The sequence below is a fragment of the Synchiropus splendidus genome, chromosome 1 (assembly GCF_027744825.2).
Source record: "Synchiropus splendidus isolate RoL2022-P1 chromosome 1, RoL_Sspl_1.0, whole genome shotgun sequence".
Taxonomy (NCBI): domain Eukaryota; kingdom Metazoa; phylum Chordata; class Actinopteri; order Syngnathiformes; family Callionymidae; genus Synchiropus; species Synchiropus splendidus.
In genome coordinates this window covers 36462415-36482794 of record NC_071334.1, presented here as the reverse complement: position 1 = coordinate 36482794, position 20380 = coordinate 36462415, and the positions used below count along the sequence as shown (strand labels likewise).

The following is a 20380-nucleotide window of genomic DNA, read 5'->3' as shown; positions in this document are numbered from 1 at the left end:
TGATGCGGAAGGATTGCAAGCAACAACATTGCACTTAACAATAATAATAATGTTGGCCATCCTCACCCGGACCCTTTGCTTGCATGAGCACATTTAGTTCCATGACAAGCTAATGTGGCCCTGTTTTATCAGTTATGTTTCTTTCAGGCTTTTTCATCACTTACACACCTAATACCCAATAGGCACCTTTGAAGTCATATGTGCATCATTGATGCACACAGATTATTATAATGATGCCATCTCAGATAATGAATATGACAGATTTGTATGGAAACTCCCCAAAACTAGAATAAAATGATGCAAAAGAAGGTAAAATAGGAACCGTGCACCAACCTGAACACACAAAAGAAAAAGTTGACAAAATGGTTTTACTAGCTAAGAATCTGTGATAGGACTCTGTCACAATATCTACTTTGTAGAAGGACATGAAAACTCAAAGAGAGTTCAACAACCAGACATTACAGTTTTAGCTTTTTTGTTAACCCATTCTGCTATAGACTTCAAATTGTTCACTCAAATCTGTCCCACTGATAAGCTTCATTAGCTTGATGTAGGAAATCTACACGCAATCTAACAAAACTAGTTCTTGAAAGGTGAAAAGAAGCAACAATAATCAGAAACAAAGAAGTTGTCAATATCCTCTGTTTGGGCTTCTTGTGTGTTAAATATCAGTAGTTCAATCTGCCAGTTTGGTTGGTCCTAGTTTAGCAATTTTTACCTGTGGGGCATCTGAACAAAAGGTCCAACTTGTGGTCAAACTCAAGGACAAATGGGAAGAGGGGATACAAGAAACATGAGCCACAAAACAAGGGACAGTTACTATAGATACAGCAGAGAAGACAGATTTAAACACTGAATCAAAAATACCAGAACCTGAAGAAGAATAGGCAGAGACACAGCTTCCTCAGGCCGCTGCAGACCTCAGACCCTGCACAGATTCCTTTCATTAGGCTTTAATAGTATGCTGCCGGCTCGCCATTCTGACCTGCACTCTGTGCCAGTAATAAGAACGCCGTTCAGAGCTGGACCAAAGAAGCAGAGCTGCTTCAGAGGGGGGAGATGGAGGGAGGCCTCATGGACAGGTGGAGGAGAACGTGAACATGAGCCGATGAGGTGCATTTTCAAATGGACACAGGTGGGACGGAGAGGCAGGAGCTACATTTCACATTCTGGCTCACTCTGGCCAGGCCAACAAAAAAAACACGCTCTACTGTATGTCTCTGTCTTTCACTCAACTGAACCCACAGGTGAGAAGCGGTGTGGAAGGCAATTTTGGTTAACAATGGTCCCTTACCAAGGAGTTGTTGAAGGCGCTACATAGGTCTTGTGGCTTCTTCAAACGCTTGTCAGCATACAACAGGTACATGTATGATTACAGACTAACGTGTGCAAGCATGCACTACTGCAATTTCTGTACTGGGAGACATGTAAACAGTATCTAATCTCATGTAATAGTATCTAATAAGTGTACAACACAGTAAAATAGATTTTAATCTCATGTATTAGTATCTAATAACTGATGTACTGTACAGTTCATAAAAAGAGAGCCAGTTAATAAGAATAACTGAGCATTGAAACCTGTATCTAGGGCATCCTTTGTGATATACTTTTTTCTTTTCATTTTAAACTAGGGGCAAGGAGGAGTAACATTTGGCATCCACAGTTAAGAGTGTACATTCTTCCAGTGCTAATACGCAGTCCTGCTGATGTCCTCTCTCCATATCACAGATGGACTCAGGCAAGGGAGAGCGGCAAGCATTATGCCACAGCCGAGATCTTTTACTGAATATATTACCATGTGATAGGGGAGATGTCTCACTCTCTCACTCTGTCAACCGCACACATAAATGCACTTGTAGTGCCTAGCCAAGAGTGCTGCATATGCCCCATACAAGCACTGGCTTCATTAATGAAGTGCCAGGAGGAGAGGGAGAAGGCTAGGAGGTGGGTGAGTATGTGCATGTGCATACACTGAGCAGCCAGTGGGGCTGCATTCTTTTCACTCCCGGTGGGACACAGAAATGTATATATAAATGTGTAGCAAGGCACTGCTGGTAGCAACACAGGCTCCTGAACATTTGGCTATGAATGTAGCACACACAGATGTACATGGAAACCAGAAGCAAGGGTCAGGTAGCCATACACCCATCTCATCATCCTGCCCCCTCCCTCTTTTCACACTACTTTCTCTGCCATCGCCTCAATCTCTTGCTCTGGAACGTGACAGTTGAGGGTGCCATAATTGGAGTTGTCAGGAGGAAAAAAATACTGGCAATTAAACAACATCCCAGTATGTGTGATGGCAACAGAATCAAGTGGTGAGGGTCTGGCATCCAGGACCATAAACATGATTGTGCCTGTTGACATTAACAACTGTTCATTACGATAAGCTACCATTAGTTAGGTGGATCGGTTTTGAATGTAACTGAAACACACAGCTAAGGAAGGTGACTAAGTCTCTGTGTTCCTTTTTTTAGTCTCTCTTCTGCTATTGTGGCTTACATTCTCTTCTGTTCCCCAGGGAAAATTATTGAGGTTGAAAAACTTAATGTAGGTGTTGTTCTATTGTATGCACAAGGGAATACTAAAACTAGGGTATAATTTTAACAACTCATTGCAGCAGTGTAGGAAATGACATTGATCATTTTTGACACAATCAAAACCCTAAAATATCAAAGTAGAAACTCAAGAGGCAACTTGGCATAATGAAATTGTACATTCAGCTGATGGCTGCACAAAAATCTGAATCACGATAAAGTGATGACAGCGTGCAAGTAAATTTCAGACCAACTCACGCATGTCCCATCTGTATGACTGTGAAGTTCATTGAGGTTTCACATCAAACAAAACAGCGCTGCAGATTGGTCATCAAGATTAGTTGATGTCATCGAAAACAAAAATTTGTCGAGGTCAAGGACATGTTGCTGTTTGTGTAAACACATAGACGACGGTTCTCTGGAATGGTTAAGATATGTTAATTTCTGTTCCCCTAATCGGTTCCTTACTGAGGTCAGACTCACGTGCTACCGTTGTTGTGCTCTCCTGGCACTGCGTCTCCAACCCCAGCTGACCGCAGCTCATCATTGTCTTGATGGTGTTCGAGTGCCGATGGATTGTAAAAGTGTTCAGAAGTGTGGCTTCATTTTATTTGCAAAGACGACGCACCATTAGGATGACCCCTTGGTCACCATGGTAGAACGATGAAAGAGTGTTCTGTGTTTGATTTGTGACGCCACACACACTTGAGCAGCTAGTATGTTGGTTAGCACAGAGCTAACCTTTTTTTGTCAGGGAAATTGATTTGTCCTTAATGATAATGATAACACACAGATTTGTGCTATTTCCACGCTTGTTTTTACAGTGATGTAGATAAATGTCCTCTGGAAGCGTGTGTACCGCCTTGCACCAAGAAACATTTTATATTATAACCAGCACCCAACACTGGAGCTATACTGACCACATCATTTTGGATGTCATATTTATATTGTGATTCAAATAAGATCTTTCAAGCATGATGATCAGATAAGTGAGATACATATATGTACATTGGTGTTCTTAAAACAATTCTCAAGGACCAGTAAAGACCTCCTTTTCAAAGAACTGAGCCCTGTTTCATGCTTCAAATGGTTGATCAGACCTGGAGGTTTGACTTTTGAGGTATGCTCATGAACCAAGCACACATTCCGGTTTCGCTGATGCTAAATCCACTCAGAGCTTGTTGAACTGCATGTGACAGTTTCACAAGTTTCCTTGTCATTTTTGCAGCATTAGAAGTTGTCTACAAACCAGTTTCAGTGGGTAGAATCTTAAATGGAACTGCTAAAATCTACGACTCCCAAATCTAATGCTGTCTGACCAGTTTCTCTTCCTATTTTTCCCATTGAGAATCAAAAATAGAGGACATGATTCAATAAGCAGTATCAAAAATGATCATCAGAGAAATCAGAGTTGTTAAAATCCTATCAATTCCCATTCCTTATAAAAAATATTGGATTGTGCATTCTGCATACAGCTTAATTTTGCATCGAGTTGTTCACACTTAATTTCTCAACACTAAGCAATACAAATTATGATTGATCATAATGGTTACCAGAATAATCATGTTCATCATTTTTGGTCATAATTGTGTAGAGATGCATCAAAATCTTAATTATTGGCCCGAAATCGAAAACCAAAAATGAGGAAAATATGGCCGAAAACCTCAACACCCATAGAACTCTTATGCCCATTTTTAGTACGACTGGATTTATGGCTATGGCTGTGTGTTTAACCCAAATAATAAATCATCTCCAATAAGACATTTTTTCATCAGCTTTTTTTCATCGTTTAAGTTGTGTAGACGAATAAACATGAAGGTGCAGCTTTTTTCCTGCCTAGCTTTATTACATCATGACTTAAATCATGTCAATAAGCCATACAGATCTTGCTTCTGCCATGCTGTAAAGGAACTCAGCCCATTGGTACTTAGCAGAAGTCGTGCTGTCATTCTGCCGTAAAGTGTTGCTGTGGGGGTGGAGTTGGGGCTGTGATGTCACTCTCAGGGTGGCTCGCACAGAGAAAGTTTCATTGTCCAAGGGAGAGAGGGAGGGAGTCCAACAGAGAGCTGGAGAGTCTGACTCCAGTATTTTTGACTGTTCACACTGAAACCTGTCAGGAAACCTCTCATGAAATGTGAAAATAATGTAACTTGTGTCTTGTGTAAAATGTTATGCATTGTTGCTTTAAAGTCCATCAAAAGAAAATTTCCATTACATATACGTAAACTATATTCAACAAGGAGGGTGCAGAGAGGTGAGTCATTTTTTCTGTGGTCTTTGCATCTCTGCCAAAACATTTTGCAGATGTACCCCAATGCACTTTGCAAATCATTCATACTTACATGCATAGAAATGCCTCCATGCATAACGCAGGCATGTTGTCTAATGACTGTTGAGCTTTCATTGAGGTTTAATCACAAAATCTGGTTTTGACAAAGTTGTTTTGGTGAGAAAAGTCTCCAAGCCCATACGAGCACTCTTGTGACATTTTCAGCCGAAACTTTCAGTGGCCGTACTTTCTCATCCCTAATTTAAAGGGAGCATCCATTATTGAAGGATTTCATTAATGTGGATTTAATTTGTAAGTTACCTCTGATAACCCTAACCCACAGGTCAAGATATTGAGAGTGTGGCCTCTATCATTGGCAATAATCAATCCATCTCAAATACACCAAATGGTACAGCATTCACACCGTGGACAGAAAACTACACGAAAGGAAAATCAACACTTTAAGATGATCCAAATATTTCACTTATATCACTCAGAGTGAGGAGCAGAACACGGCCAAGTACTTCACTGATAAGAAACCGGAACCCCTACGATCCCAGCACTGTCAGCTCGCTTGTAAATAAAAACCCATGCAAACAACAGCTCTTTCCTTTTTTATTCTTTTTTATGTCACTGGGCTCAAGCTAGACATGTGAGCACTGGTGTGTAAAAACACTTTTCCTGCACTCTCCCGGGAAGACAGCCCGGAGGTCAACACAATCAAGACCCATGAGCAAAAAAAAGGCCCTCGTTAGGCATCCAGCTCAGTGCCTGTGCCAAAGGGCAGCTTGGTGGGTTAAGGCCGTCCAATAGTTAAGACCCTGTAACACCCCAGAGATCTGAGGTGAAAGGAGTTCAAAGTAGGAACAAAAACACTATCAACCATGACAACTTAGACCGATCATTTGAGTCCTTGTTTGACAATGCTGTCAGGAGTCAGTCAAGGGGAAAGGCAAGTGCCTGTGACAAGCCAACACATCACAGCAAACAAATACATACATTTACTGATGTACTCTCAAAGAAAAACTATTTGACTGAGGAATTTCATTTACAATTTTATAATAGGGTCCCGAAAGCAAACAGATGTGATAGTTCGGAGAAATGGTATGTAGTTATGAAACAATCTTTTTTTCCAGAAACGACCGCAGTGGGTATGGGTTTATGTTCCAACCAATCAAGCACACACAGCTTCACCAGCCAAGTAATCTGTAAATCGGTGATTGACAGTCAGTTGCCGCTTGTTTCAGCTGACACCTGACTGGTTAAGCAGTGTGTTCTTGACTGGACGGAACAAAAACCCACACCCACTGGTGACCCCTGCTTTAAATGATTGACTGGCCTTTCATCACAATGTCACTGTTCTTAATAGACCAAGTATGAGTCTGACTGGCATAACTGCTCCACCATCGTTTCATCTTTGGCAGTGACTACCTCTACTGACACAAAAAGAAGCCAAAATGTTTTTCCACTTCCAGAATAATCCAACCTAACAGTGAGAGATGTCCTGCCGTGTGGACTCCTGCTTGTCTCTGTCTTCTCTCCATGATCAGTTTATTTCTTTATGAAGTTGGTCATGATCTGAGATGATGAGCAAGCTGGAAAGTTTCCTCAACAATAAAAACAAAACAGGACCATTTGCATCTCTGAATTTATACTCTGGCAGAAAAACACATAATTTAAAAATTCCTTTATGCAGACTCCAAAGTTACAACGTCCACCATGTCACTTCTCTTAACTTTGCTTATCCTGAGTAGGTCCTGAGTATCACATCTGTTTCAGTGTGAACACCTCATCAACTGTCAATGCAAAAGTTTTAACAATGAGCTGATCATTTTTTTTTATCTTGAATCATTATTAAGACATTGACAAAGTAAGAAGGAGGTCGGTCTTGATATAATTGTGCCAGTTTTCATTGAAGCTGTTTCTGACGCGTGTCCTGATATATTGACAGTATATAAGTAAAATTTATCTTTAACACATGGATGCTAAGCAAATGTGCACATATATACATATGTATGTTACATCTCATTGAGAAGACGCTTCATGTCCTTTCTTTTGCCTGGCTCCCATCGTGTTTCGGCTAAGACATACTCAATTGTTAGCACCTGCCTGTGGGCTATACGGTTTTCGCTTCATGCTGTATACTACATCACACCACCTCTTGGGGGTCAACATATAGCAACCTATAGCTACAGATCATGTCTATTGTGTTCTTACCTTTTACCTCTTAAAAGTCTAGTGTTATTCCTTCAATCCAATTTCTGGGTTATATTTGTTGGTTTGAAATTATGGGTTGTGTTTCAAGAGAGTAATTCATTTACTAGGTAATTGAGCTCATATTTAACTTGGGTTGTTTTGGTTATCACCACGTAAGGTTTATTTTTAAGGAAAGTAACGCAATTTTGCATTATACAGGGGTTGGACAAAATAATGTAAACACCTTAAAGCTAATAAAGCCTCTAAGGTGTTTCCATTATTTTGTCCAACCTCTGTATATAGGTTTTGATAAGTTTAATGGTTGTCACGTGACATGGAGCACAATTTGAGCTTCATAGCGCAGATGGCCGCTGTGACAAGTAATGACTTACTAATTCCACTTAATCCCTTCTGATGGTGCTTACGTTGATGAATAAGCACCACATAACTATTAAAGAGTCATTTGACATATAGCGCAATAAAATACTAAATGAATTGTAACTCACTTTTGAGGCAGAATTAACCCAGAACTGTCGTTACTTTACCCAAATATTGGGTTGACTATTCAACCCATCATTCTTGGTTTCATGAATGACTCATTTTTCCAGGTTAATTTAACACCAAGAGAGTGCAGGTTATTTTGAACCCTAAAGTTGGTATAAAAACAACCCAAAATGGGTTGTTAAAAACAATGTGTTTTTTTAACACAGGTGTTTTTAGAGAGTTCCAAAGCAAGTTCCAACCAAGGTTAATCAGGACATTAGGTTACGAATCATAACACTTCACATTGCAAGCCCACATCTCCCCTTGATTGGTTTAAGATTTCAATATGGTTAATAACCAATGTTCCTATAATATGTACCAAGTGTGACAGCATACAGACAAACAGAAACCAAATATCAGTTACATGGCTTATTAAAACCAAAATAGTATACAAATACAGTAACTCCCATTAAAATTAACATTTAATATAGGCTAGCTGGCCCCACTGAATGAAAATGACAAAAGTCTTTCATGAGACAAAAGTTTTTCATGAGCTGTGTAGTGTTTCGCTGATGGTCCGTAACAGGTGGGGTGCAGGGTCTGCACTGAAAGAAATGAGCCATGTACACCTTTCAGGGACCTGTGCAGCTGCACAAGCATATGTAAATGCTCTTGCAATTGTAAAAATGAAATAAATTGTAGTGCAATTATCCTTAGTCTTGAAAAGCAGACCAAAATATACAATACAAGGTTGAACAAGGGAACACTAAACAACAAATCAGTCAAAGATCAAATCAGATCAAGAAATCCACAATTATCAGGAAGACGATGACAATTCTAATCTACTATTACAAGTAACCTCTGAAAACAAAAAGAATAAAACAATACAATTGCAATTCTTACAGCAAGAGTTAAACAAATACAACAAAGACACAATCTACGCATATATGTACACATTCAGAATCACACGAAAGAGACAAGGCAGAAAATGAATGACTACTTCAACATCAAGCAAGGTTAAATTATTCAAAGTTAAGGTAAAAGGGTGTTATACCTTTCATTTATCATGTAAACTATGATTTCAGCATGATATTTAGGCGTTATGAGAACACGAAGAAATCTAAAACTCTTAACTTCTCACAATAAATATTGTAGCAATGTGAGTGCACACTGAATTGCATGTAAACACCTTAATTTTAAACTGTGTTTGAAAAGTGCTACTTCTCTTGATAAAGCAGTTTGTATTTTATAAGTACCAATTAACAGTTCAAAATAAACAAACCTGTCGTAATCCGTCTCTTCACCTCCTGCGATTTTTAAGCAGGCAAAATTGCAATAAGAAAGAAACCCTGGGCACCTCACAAATGCACTGCTTTTTCAGTAGCTCGTTCGTCTTAAGCAAATTAGTCAGCTCAACTTGGACAAGATGGAAAAAAAAAGGCCATGAATTGCTGCTGCTTTCACTGCCTAGTGTGCAAAGTCGACCTGGTATGTTGCTAGACTATGTAGCATAAAGTGCATGAACACATGAATGAGACATTGCTCTGGAGAACAGGAATACATTAAATATATGAAATCAATAATAGATGCATGTATGATTCCTTATCACAGATACTTCGTTTAAGCTTTCAATTTCCCCACTATTTGGCATGCATGAAAAACAGCATGTTATGCGGCCAACTTGACACAGGATACAGTGGAAAGATCAGAGGTTCCCAATTAAAAAGTATGATAAGGCCATAGTCAGTTAAATCATTTTAAGTTCATACTCAAGAGACCTCAGTGAAATGTTTATCCATAAAAGCAGTCTGGTAAAAATAATAATAATAATAATAATAATAATAATAATAATAATAAATCCAAACAAAATTGTGTTGTGTGCTGTGTGTTTTGGATACTATGGTTAAAGAACTGCACCATTATCAGTCAAGTACAGCCAAACATGATCAAAGAGATTGAACATATATTCAGAGATATAAGTAAAGGCTATACAGTCGAACATTGAAGATAGAACAAAGGGAAATAAAACTTGTTTTCTTGTCTGCAAAATTCTGACAGAGCATATAAAAAATGAAACAAATGAAGAAGTCCAAAAGCATTTAAATAAATAGTTGTAATTGTAATTGCACTAATGCTTAAAGGCTTTATTATTATTACTCAGTATTGCCCTGGTGAAGGGGGAAGAGGTGGTTGACTTAAGGCTCAAGCCTGAGTGACCAAGGTTATATTACTTTGGGATTTTCATTAGTTTTTGTTTTTATTTAGTTTTGAATTTTTGTCTTTCAAATTCAGTTAGTTTTTGTTAGTGTTTAGAGTGGGTTGGCTAGTTTTAATTAGTTTCAGTTTTTGAAAAATGCTAATTTTTGTTTACTTTTAGTTATTTGGTTTTTTTCCTTCAATATGAGGTATTGGAACAAGATTGACGATTGAAATGTGTCACAAAAATAGTACAGTAAATAATACAACTCAACAAAAGACACCATGTAAAAAAAAATGCATTAAGTTTGGAAAATGACGCATTTGCTCAACTACCACCATTGCGCTAGTCAGTATGGATGGGAATTGATAAGATATTAAAAATTTGGTTCCTTAGCGATTCTCTTATTGATTATCAATGGAGAAAAAATGAGGATAAATAGGTCAATTAGTACCAATAGATTTGGGTATCATTTTAGATTAGTGTCAATTCCATGACACTACTAAATGGAAGAGTTTCACAATTGCCAGTTTTTTAAGAGTCAAATCTGTTTTGCACAATTGACAAGGAAACTTGAGTGACTCTCATTTAGAGTTCAAAAAGCTCAGTGGATTTAGCATCAGAGAAACAGGAAGGAGTCCTGCTGTCTGATCTGGAACAGAAATTAACCCTGTAATGCCTGACCCATGAAACAGTTGACAGAGAGCTCCACTTCTTTTAAACTGAAGTCTTTATAGGTGCATGAGAACAATTTATAACATCGATGTACATGTATGTAGCTTATTTAATATAGCTGCTCATTGTGCTTAAATAGTGCTAGTTCTATTATAATAATATAAACACGACGACTAAAATGATGATCAATGTAGCTCCCGAGTTCGGTTCTGGTTATAATCATCGGTGGAGGACAACCACACATGCTGAGAAGACATACTGGGACACTACACTACATCACCGTGAAAACAAGCACGGTAGTAACGCAAATCAGACACGTGTGACGTTATTAAAAACAAAACAATTTCCTCTGAAAACAACAGTCAGTGTGTGTGGCTGGGGACGACTGTCTCAGACACTCGGACCCTCAACATCGAGTCTCCTCAGGGCTGTGTTCTCTCTCCATGGCTCTTCTCCCCGTACACCAACTGTTGCACCTCCAGCCACCAGTCTGAAAAGCCGAAGTTTGCAGATGACACTACCATCATCGGGCTCATCTCAGATGGAGATGGGTTGGCATACAGGAGGCAAGTGGACCAGCAAAGTGTAACACAAAGTGGGCAACAAGTGTAACATAACAAGTATTCCCTACAATTGTGTATCACAGTCATGGTGTTCTGCCTTTTTTTCCTAAATCACACATGGGGAGTTTCGCATGCAGTTCGCTCTGGTTACCTTTCGTTTGTTAGCGTCTTGACAGCGATCACATTCAGCACGTCACATGACGAAGCACATTGAGTGACTATGATTGGTTAAAGAGAAAGAAAATATTCATCAATCTGGAAAAGTTTATGTAAAATGGTGCTTTCAGCAGTCCTTATCCTATATCTTCAGTCCTTTTCTGGTACAACTTTGGAAGGTCATTCTAAAGCAACATGATTTCCATCTGTCACCTTCATTTGCAAAAATGAAAAAAAAAAGAAAAAACTTAAGAAAGATAACATAAACATAAAGGAAAAAACTCAAATATATGCTTTCTTTATTTCTTCCTTTGCCTCCCCGTTACTCTCCCAGTGTTCCCTCCTCTATCTAAGTGGCATCTGCAGACGATCAGACCATCAAGAGACACTGAGTGAAATGGGTGAGCAGGCGAGATACACAGAATTGGAAGAGAGAGAGAAAGCGGGAGCAAGCGCCTCTCACTTCATACTTCCTCAGCACCACCCCAGCATGCCAGCCAGCCTGCAGTCTGTTCTCCTTTGAGCTTTCTATTCCGCCACAGAAGAGAAAAAAATCAATTCATATTTCCATAATCCACACTCCTGTCTGTCTGCATGTCTTTGCCTCACCCCCTCCCTTGCATCCCACTCGTTCTTTCTCCACTCTTTCTTTCTCCCTCACGCTGTCTCCCTTGGGGTTGACTAACCCCTCCACCCCGATCCTCCAGCCTACAAATGTCACTACGCATAGCAACAATAACGGCCTAAACAAAAGGAGGCCTTACGCCGAGTTCTGAGCCCCACTGCAGAGCCTGTTGGCTGCTGCTGCCATATGCCGGCCAGCACGAGCCATGAGAAGAGGCAGTGAGGACTGCAGCTTACAACCCTACAAAGGAAGAAAGTATCCCTAATCCTGGTAATGAGGCCCGTGAATACAGCCTTTATGTATATGGGGGAAAGGGCCAATCCCTCGGTACACAGCATGCTAACTAGGCATCTTTAAGGCCATCTTATCCACACAAACGATGTGGTCGACAACAGATAGAAAGAAAAGAAAGGCTGTGGGGGGGTTATAACACATGCGGACTGGGATGTAACAAGCTCTCCTCAACAAACTTATTTTTGTGTGCTTTGTTTTCTTTATTTACAACTTTAGCAATGATTGCAATCATGTCAGCAAGTGTCTGGGCCATGCCATTCATCCACAATGTCTCGCTCGGCTAATATCCTCTGGTTCTCGTGGGGAAAAGTAGTTCGTGTCAGCAGCATCTTCCAGCCAGCCAACTTACTCCTGATCCATTATAACTGTATGAAGATATAACATTATCTTTCCTTATTTACATTATTGCTAGGCCTGGATGATATGGCCCGAAAAATCAAATCTGACTTTTTCGCAAAATAATCGATTCATGATTCTACATGAATTTTTTCTTTCAATTCTGTCAACACTTATTTCAGGGCCAAAGACTGTTTTTTTTGCGGCTTCAGTCTGTGTGTGTTGTTAGCACTAGTTATGTTGTCGCTGAAGGTCAGGAAGGCAACTGTCGCGCCGTAAGCAAGTGGAGTAATTAAAAACATTTTTTATAAATTTTTATAAATCTCCACCAAAACAAAACTCAAACTAATGAAAAAAATTATTTTATCGCTCTAGTCTAATTGTTGCTGCCATTGTGATGCATTAATACATATATAGCTTGATGAGTTAGAGTCTACTGCATATTGGGTGAGAACTAGTGGGTCTTCCCAGTTGTATTTTATTATCATGGAGACAAAATTTATGTGCATTTGCAATGAATCAGGTGAGCATCCATATGCTTGAGTTTTTCGAGGCTAATCAAAGCAAGCCTACAACAACTCTGGGACATTCTTGAATTATCAACTTCTGTGCGCCCCTGTTTTGACAGGTTACTTTAAAAAAGGAATTAAAATGCCAAATGGGGCCAAGAACTAGGGAAATACTGACCTTGGAGCTGAAGTGACACTTTAAAATATTCAGGCCCTGTACAAGTTACACTTGTACACTTTATCAAGAAATTGCAAACTTGACCATTTTCCACACAAACTATCCTACTACTCCTATTTTGCAGCCAGCCGTCACAAACACTACATGATGCGTTCAGAAACCTTGGAGTTCGTTCCCTGATTTCAGGTAAATGTTGAGCTGGCGAGTAATACCAAAATATTTTGTGTAATGTGTAATGACAGTTGTGATCATTCTGGGAAAACATACCTATTGTATTTAAATGTGTATTTCTAGAATGTTTTTGTTCTAAGTGTAATCTGCATTCTGCAGCTGATGAAAACACTTTAGTGTTAACATAATAGTCATTATATCCCGGTCCAAGTTCCCCTTCAATCTCAAGGAATTGGTCTCCGGCAACAGGTGCATGGACCTTAAATAAACTAACTGTGTACATAGCAGCTAGTACAGACACATAAATCAATATCAGCAATGACCCTAACATGAGAGTAAAGACGAGTGGGCAAAATGATGACCCATAATAACGCCTATGTTATTGATTCAACCCATTTTCTGTCTTATTTGTGTTGGGTGAAAATGATGTTTCAAGAGAATAACAGTTACAGGGTTCACATTTGACCAAAATTCTTGGGATGGGTTTCATGAGAGTAAACTAATTTTTGCATTATAAGGCTAATGTTCTAACTAAAATGATTGGCATTTATTTTGATGTAAATCTATTAGTATGTGAGATTTGATTACAGAAGAGAAAAAAACAGCATGATGAGCCCTATAATATATTTACAATATATTAATTATATTTATTTTCAATACAATAAAATACAAAATTAATTAAATTTAACGTTTGAGGCAGAATTTACCCAGAATTGTAGTCTCTCTACCCAGATAATGTGTTGACTATTCTGTGTTTCTTAGAATTGCACATTCTTCCTGGTTAATTTAACACCAGTATAGTGCTAGCCCTCGCAACCCATATTGGGTTGACTTAAACACAAGATTTTCGATAGTGAGATAAAGACTATTCCCTTAGGATGGACAACCTTTTCATTTTCTCCTTTTCAATAGTTATGTTTAGTTAAAGATTTCCACTAGTTCCCTGCATCTCCGCTATTATAAGTACACTGACAGCATTGTGATACCACCCCATTGTTACAGATACCTTGAGCATTGATTAATTAGACTAGCGAATTAGACATATATTAACCAAAATCTTTAATGTGACAAATTTCACTATCGGAGCTAGTGATGGAAGACTACGGCAATACTTCCAGCAAAGGGTTGCACGAACAGGTTTAACACTGGGGAGACACAAATTAGAAACCTGTCAGAGCACAAATAGTTATATGTCAAGTTAACCACACTGCAAAACATTCAAAACTCTTTACTCTGACACGCTGACACGCCTCTTCAACAAAGCAGGGATGGGTCAGTGTCGGACAAGTGGCAGACTGTCGTGGTGGTTCCCCCTATTTAAAAAGTGGGACCACAGGGTGTGTTCCAACTACAAAGGAATCACACTCCTCAGCCTCCCTGGTAAGGTCTACTCTAAGGTGCGGGAGAGTATCTCTGTATCCCTGGACCAGGAGTTGTGTCCAGATCCTTGGGTGAGAGTCTGTTGGGTTTCTGGTGGGGGTTGGTCACTGACTTTTTTGGTCTACATGGACAGGATTTCGAGGCACAGCTCTGTTGGGGAGTGTTTGTGGTTTGGTGGCCTGAGGATCCAGTCACTGCTATTCGCAGATGAATTGGTCTGCGAACCGGTGCAACGGGGGTGTGTTGTGTGTAAGAGAGACCTGAGCCAAAAGGCAAAGCTCTCTATTTACCAATCAGTCTTCATCCCGACTCTGACCTATGGTCATGAGTCGTGGGTCATCACTGAAAGAATGAGATCTTGGATACAAGTGGCTGAAATGAGTTTACTCCGACGGGTGGTGGGCATCTCCCTTAGAGAAGTTGAGGTGTAGATCCGCTGCTTCTCCGCATTAAGAGGAGTTAGTTGAGGTGTTTGGGGCATCCCAGGTGGAGGGATTGTATCTCTACACTGGCCGGGGAGTGTCTCGGCATCCTGCAGTTGGAGCTGGTGCATGTTGCCCGGGAGAAGGGCGTTTGGCACGGCCTTCCGAAGCTGCTGCCCCAACGACCCGGCAATGGATAAGCGGATGTGGATGGATGGATAGAGGGCCTTTATTAGTCTGGTTCCTTAAGTAAAAACAACACGAGTAATGTCGAAAACAAATGATGCGCATCGTAATAACAGTTTGAAATACAAACATGCTATGTTATATTATTATACTCTTTAATGTGATGCTACTTTCTAAACCCTTGAAAAATATTTTCAAGGTTCAATTCAGTTTGAAACTAAATACATCAGTCTGGCCAACAAGAACAAAGTCTAATAACTAGGGGTAGGATTTGATAAAAAAAAATAAAATCCAATTAATTTTGTGATTAATTAATCTCAATTAATTGCTGTTTAATTGTATAAGAATATTTGCCACAAGAAGCCACATTTTTCAATTTGAATGAATTTGGTATATTACTGAATCAAATGATTGACCCATACATACATTTAAACAACAAAATATTGTGTATTTTGCATCAGTTTGACAATAGCACGGAAAATGACGATGGTGGCTATATTCAAGTCTTTATAGCCCCTTATTTAAACTAAAGCTCTTTTGATGTAAAATCAAAAGATGTAAAAAGTTGAAAATAGTTGTGAAAGGATTCAAATTTTCTCAGAAATTCAAGTGCATTCAGAGTAGTGTAAACCCTTGCCATTGTGTAGCGAAAAACATCCCTGAACACAAGAGAGCTAAGAGACTACTTTTGTTTGCTTTTGTTCAGGGAGTCCTCCATGTTGTTATCATCCTAGTCGCGTCTTGTGCATCAGTGTGATCAGTGGACGAGGACGAGGAACATGTGAAAATATAAACGTTCCATGTTGTTTGGAGAGCAAACTGTATTAAATTAAATTAAATTAAATTTGTAACATGTTTTATTGGTGTAATTAATTAATCATAATTAACTTGTTAAAGTCCCACCACTACTAATAACCACTGCAACAAAGTGTTGTGATGCAGATGGATCATGGAGTTGGGCAACACTGCATGAGGTGATGTCTCCCCACACCCGCTCCCTGATGACGTCACACGATGCAGTTTTTCGCGCAGGTATTTTTTCCTTATAAGGCCCCTTCAAATGAATGTTTTGATTGCAAATTTTATTTATATTCACAAAAATATGAACCTTTTGAATGGAAAATACGTCCAGTCTGTGACTTATTGACGATGTCACACTATGCATGGTTCCTCATCGACAATACATCACAGTCGATAAGGATTTACTTAACGGGAGGGCAGTACATTTGATGCACTCTTTGCACAATACTGGACTGAACAGACTGATACCAAAGGTAGAATAGGTGGTCATTGAGACGAGTTACGCTGTCACCATGGAGAAAAAAGAACCACAAAAATTGAGCTTCAGTTCCCCACACAGCTCAGTATGTCAAAGGCCATTTCACAGCATAAGGGTGTACCTTAGCTCTGAAATGCAGGGATGAACTGAATTGAAAATTAGAAGCCAAAGCCGAATAAAATTGTAAATGCTAGGACGAATACATAATAATACCGAATATCCTATGTGGATAAGTTTTTCACTATCTTTTAAAAACGTTGCATAAATAGTCGAGAATATATTTACATACTGTTTATCTTTGTCAAAGAAAATTAATGTTTGGATGATTTAATATTTTTGACATATTTTAAGTTTTAGACTTTGCTTTTCAAATAATATTTAAGTTTTTATTTAATAATTTATAACACATAACACAATTTCCCATGATATAAAAAAGTTCGGTCATTAGCATACCGGGCAACGAGCCGTAGAGTCGGTGTGACTGCCAGATTTTTCTCATAAAAGTTGATTTGCGTCAATGTACCATCCAGTGCATCCCTACGTCCCCCACGTGACATAAGGCAGACCAGAAGACTGCAGTGCTGGGTACATAACAGAACACATAACAAAACAAACAACCACTGACACGCACACACACGCATGTGTGGTTAACTCCAGCTTAATCTTGTAACAGTAGAATAACATTGAAAGACAACAGCAATGCTGTATTTGATATGTGATGCCATCGTACATGCATGAGTGTGCATGGGTTTCTGCTAAGAAGACAAAGATGTTTCTGTCCAATATACTTATCAAGGACTGCATTTGAAAGAAATAAAGAGGTGTGTATTTCTGTCACGGCAGCATTCTAATTATTGATATGTCAGTTATTGAAGACCTACTCAATGCTTTTCATCACCAGCAACAGACATGAAGTGTGTGGGAGAGAAAGCAAAGAAGTGGAAACACTGATAGTGATGAGGAGGAGAGCGATGGTGATGCTAATAGGTGAATACAGGTGTGTTGTGGGAGGTTACAACAGGATGGCAGGGTGGGAGAGGGCATTAGGAGAGGATGTGAAAACAGGAGGAAGGAGAGGTTGTGAGAGATTTGGTGGGAGTAAGAGAATTTAAAAGCAAATAGTGTGTTCCAACCTGGTCGGTGTGGTCCTGGGGGAAGCTCCACAGCACGGTTGGATCTAGAGGTAATTGACAGACAGCATTAATCAGCCTGTGAGAAACACACCGTCTTTGCTAGCTGCCTCAGAACACATACATATTAATGAGTGGGGTGGGGGCAAGGGTGGCTGCTGCAAGTCAGTGCACGCACACACACACACACACACACACACACACACACACACACACACACACACACACACACACACACACACACACACACACACACACACACACACACACAGTACAGTGAAAGAAGAGTGAACGTACTGAGGCAGTATGTGTTGTAAATATGCAAATCCATCCTAGATATGATATCACAAATCAAACCTGTTTTTGGGAAGTCAAATCAACACATCAGCTAATTACTTCTGTAGGCAGATTTGAAACTTTAGCTCATTTTTTATGGCAAATGTTGGCTTGTAGATGGATGGGAAACGGTTTTATTCCGTGTATATCGAGGATATTAGCAGCACTCAGATCCCAACTTAAAAGGAATACTTGGCCATTGATCAGACTAAATTCTAAAATCTTTGTGCTTTGATATCCACCAACAGGCATTTGATATTCTTTTTGACACTTTGCTGAAGCCCTACTAATTAAATCATTATAAGCTAAATCATACACTGTGACAGCAAAAATAGTGAATGAATTACAAATTAAATCAACGTCCATGTGTGTAAAAATTGCAAGAACATGCTGTGTATGACATATTACATTGAGTTCAGCATAAATAAAACATGGAAGAATGTAATCAATGTTTGGTTTTTCAAAATGAAAATGACCAAATAAATGATTTGTTCAAAGCAAGAGGCTCGTTCAAGAACAAATCCTTAACAGCATCTTAACATGAATGAACTGGATCTCTAGGCTGGATGAGAGGAGGGTGAAGACCTTCACTTCTTTTGATGAAACACACCTAGATGCTCCTGGGACCCTGGTCAACCTGAGCGCTGTATGCACAGCCATTCAAAAGTTCTCTAGGGGCCTAAAGAAGCACCGTACATCAGGTACTCACAATCCAAGTGACCATGTTCATAAGGGTCTGAGCAGTAATTTAGGTACACTCAAAAGTTGGGGAGTCTGGGAGCCATTAATGAACAGTTTTGTCTTTAGAATGATTCACACATGGATTCCGATTGGAAACCAATTTGTGAACTTCATACTGTTAAACTGTTCAACAAAGCAACTAGCAGGTGACGAATAGAATTAATGGGTCTTCTGCTAAAATCACTAGCCAAACTAAAAAATCCTGTCTCGGCACTGGTAAGCTTGGTGTGATCCCAGAACACAGGGGTCTAGAGTAAACACGGACTCAACACGGTTCTAAGGTCATCCTCTGACCTCAGCAGAAGCAGCAAGGTTTTGAAGATACACGCCCCGACACACCAGGTTCCCTGTCAAGGACATACAAAGGCCAAGTGACAGCTGAACATCCTACCACCTCTGTCAAGTTCTTTGACAGTGAATATTGTACCCACTCACATCAAGCTAAGGAAAACACTGTATGGAAAGCGTTGCAGCGAACAGTAGCCTTATTGTAGATCTAATGTGACAAACACAAGGCCAGGGGGCCAAATCCGGTACACCAAGATCTCATGTGGCTTGTGGGAGCTTTCAACATCAAAATTCAATTTGATAGTAATTTTAAGAACTCCAAAAACTCGCATATAGATATTATGAAAGATGCAAGCCTTCAAACTTTGCTTATGAAGCAAGCTGACATGACTGAAACCTTGAAATGTATGTCAATTTGATGTTGGAGGTTAGAATAAAATTTAATGACAGACAGGAAAGCAGATATATGATGTTGTGGCAAGACTCTTATTTCCTGGTTTGACGCCACTGTTTTCAACCAAAAAAACAATGCGAAAAGCATTTTATTAAAAGCATCTAATAACAGTAACTCAGTAATGTATGTAATCGTATGGTAAAAGCCACCAGACAAAATTACAATCAATCACTAGCCATGAATCCACAGTGTTGCTGCAAGAAAGATATAAACATACAGGACATTCTGCTACCAATGATATGGATAGCAGCATTTACTAGCAGAAAATAAACAATGATACTATTGGATTCAAAGTTGTGCCTCTGTAAAATTGTGTCACCGCATAAATGAACTAACCATGCTTACATCATTCTACTGGTTGATTTCATGGAGGAAATCTTGACAAGGGAGATACATGAGTAGAAAAAAGAAAACCCTTCCACGGTTCAGGACCGATTACCCCTTGCACATTCAGTAATCTGCCATGGTACAACTGTTGTATGCCTGTTAAACGGGTGAGTGAACTGGAGTGATAATTAACAGATAAGTGAAGAGAGTGGAGAAATTCCTGTCTTACATTTGCAATATAATTGTTTTGGAGGAGATGACAAACTTAGTTCAAAATTACACACATTACAAGTCAGGATGAAGTTGACAACTCTTAAATTTTGTTTTGCACACTTCACTGAGATGCAATATACTTTTTAAACATAAAGTTGGACAAAGCTAAGAATGCATGCAGTCATGTTACAAGATAAAAACAGATATATATTTCTTTAAATAATCATAAAAAAATATCTTTGGTTATTCTTTTGTCTTGCCTCTGATTTCCACATTTTCTCCTAATTTACTGCTCCTGTTGTTTCTCTTCACCCTGCCCTCTGCTACCACCATCGGTCTTCAGCTCTTCGACAGTCCTTCACCATTTTACTCACCCTTACGTTCATGGGCGTGAGTCGTGTGGAGGAAACACGAGGGGGGGGTCTAGACGGGGTG

The 20380-nt window shown here is 39.3% G+C and overlaps 1 protein-coding gene across 3 annotated transcripts in view; it reads right to left on the bottom strand.

Annotated features, from left to right (window-relative positions):
• dennd1b (DENN/MADD domain containing 1B) overlaps window positions 1-20380 on the bottom strand; it is a 117823-nt gene that overhangs the window by 73719 nt on the left and 23724 nt on the right. For 2 of the 3 annotated variants that reach the window (XM_053876541.1, XM_053876550.1), the window contains exon 3: window positions 17590-17633. In XM_053876541.1, the coding sequence (XP_053732516.1) occupies window positions 17590-17633 (44 nt within the window). Of the gene's footprint in view, window positions 1-16909; window positions 17368-17589; window positions 17634-20380 lie in introns of those variants that run through there. The other variant, XM_053876559.1, reaches the window with a different exon arrangement.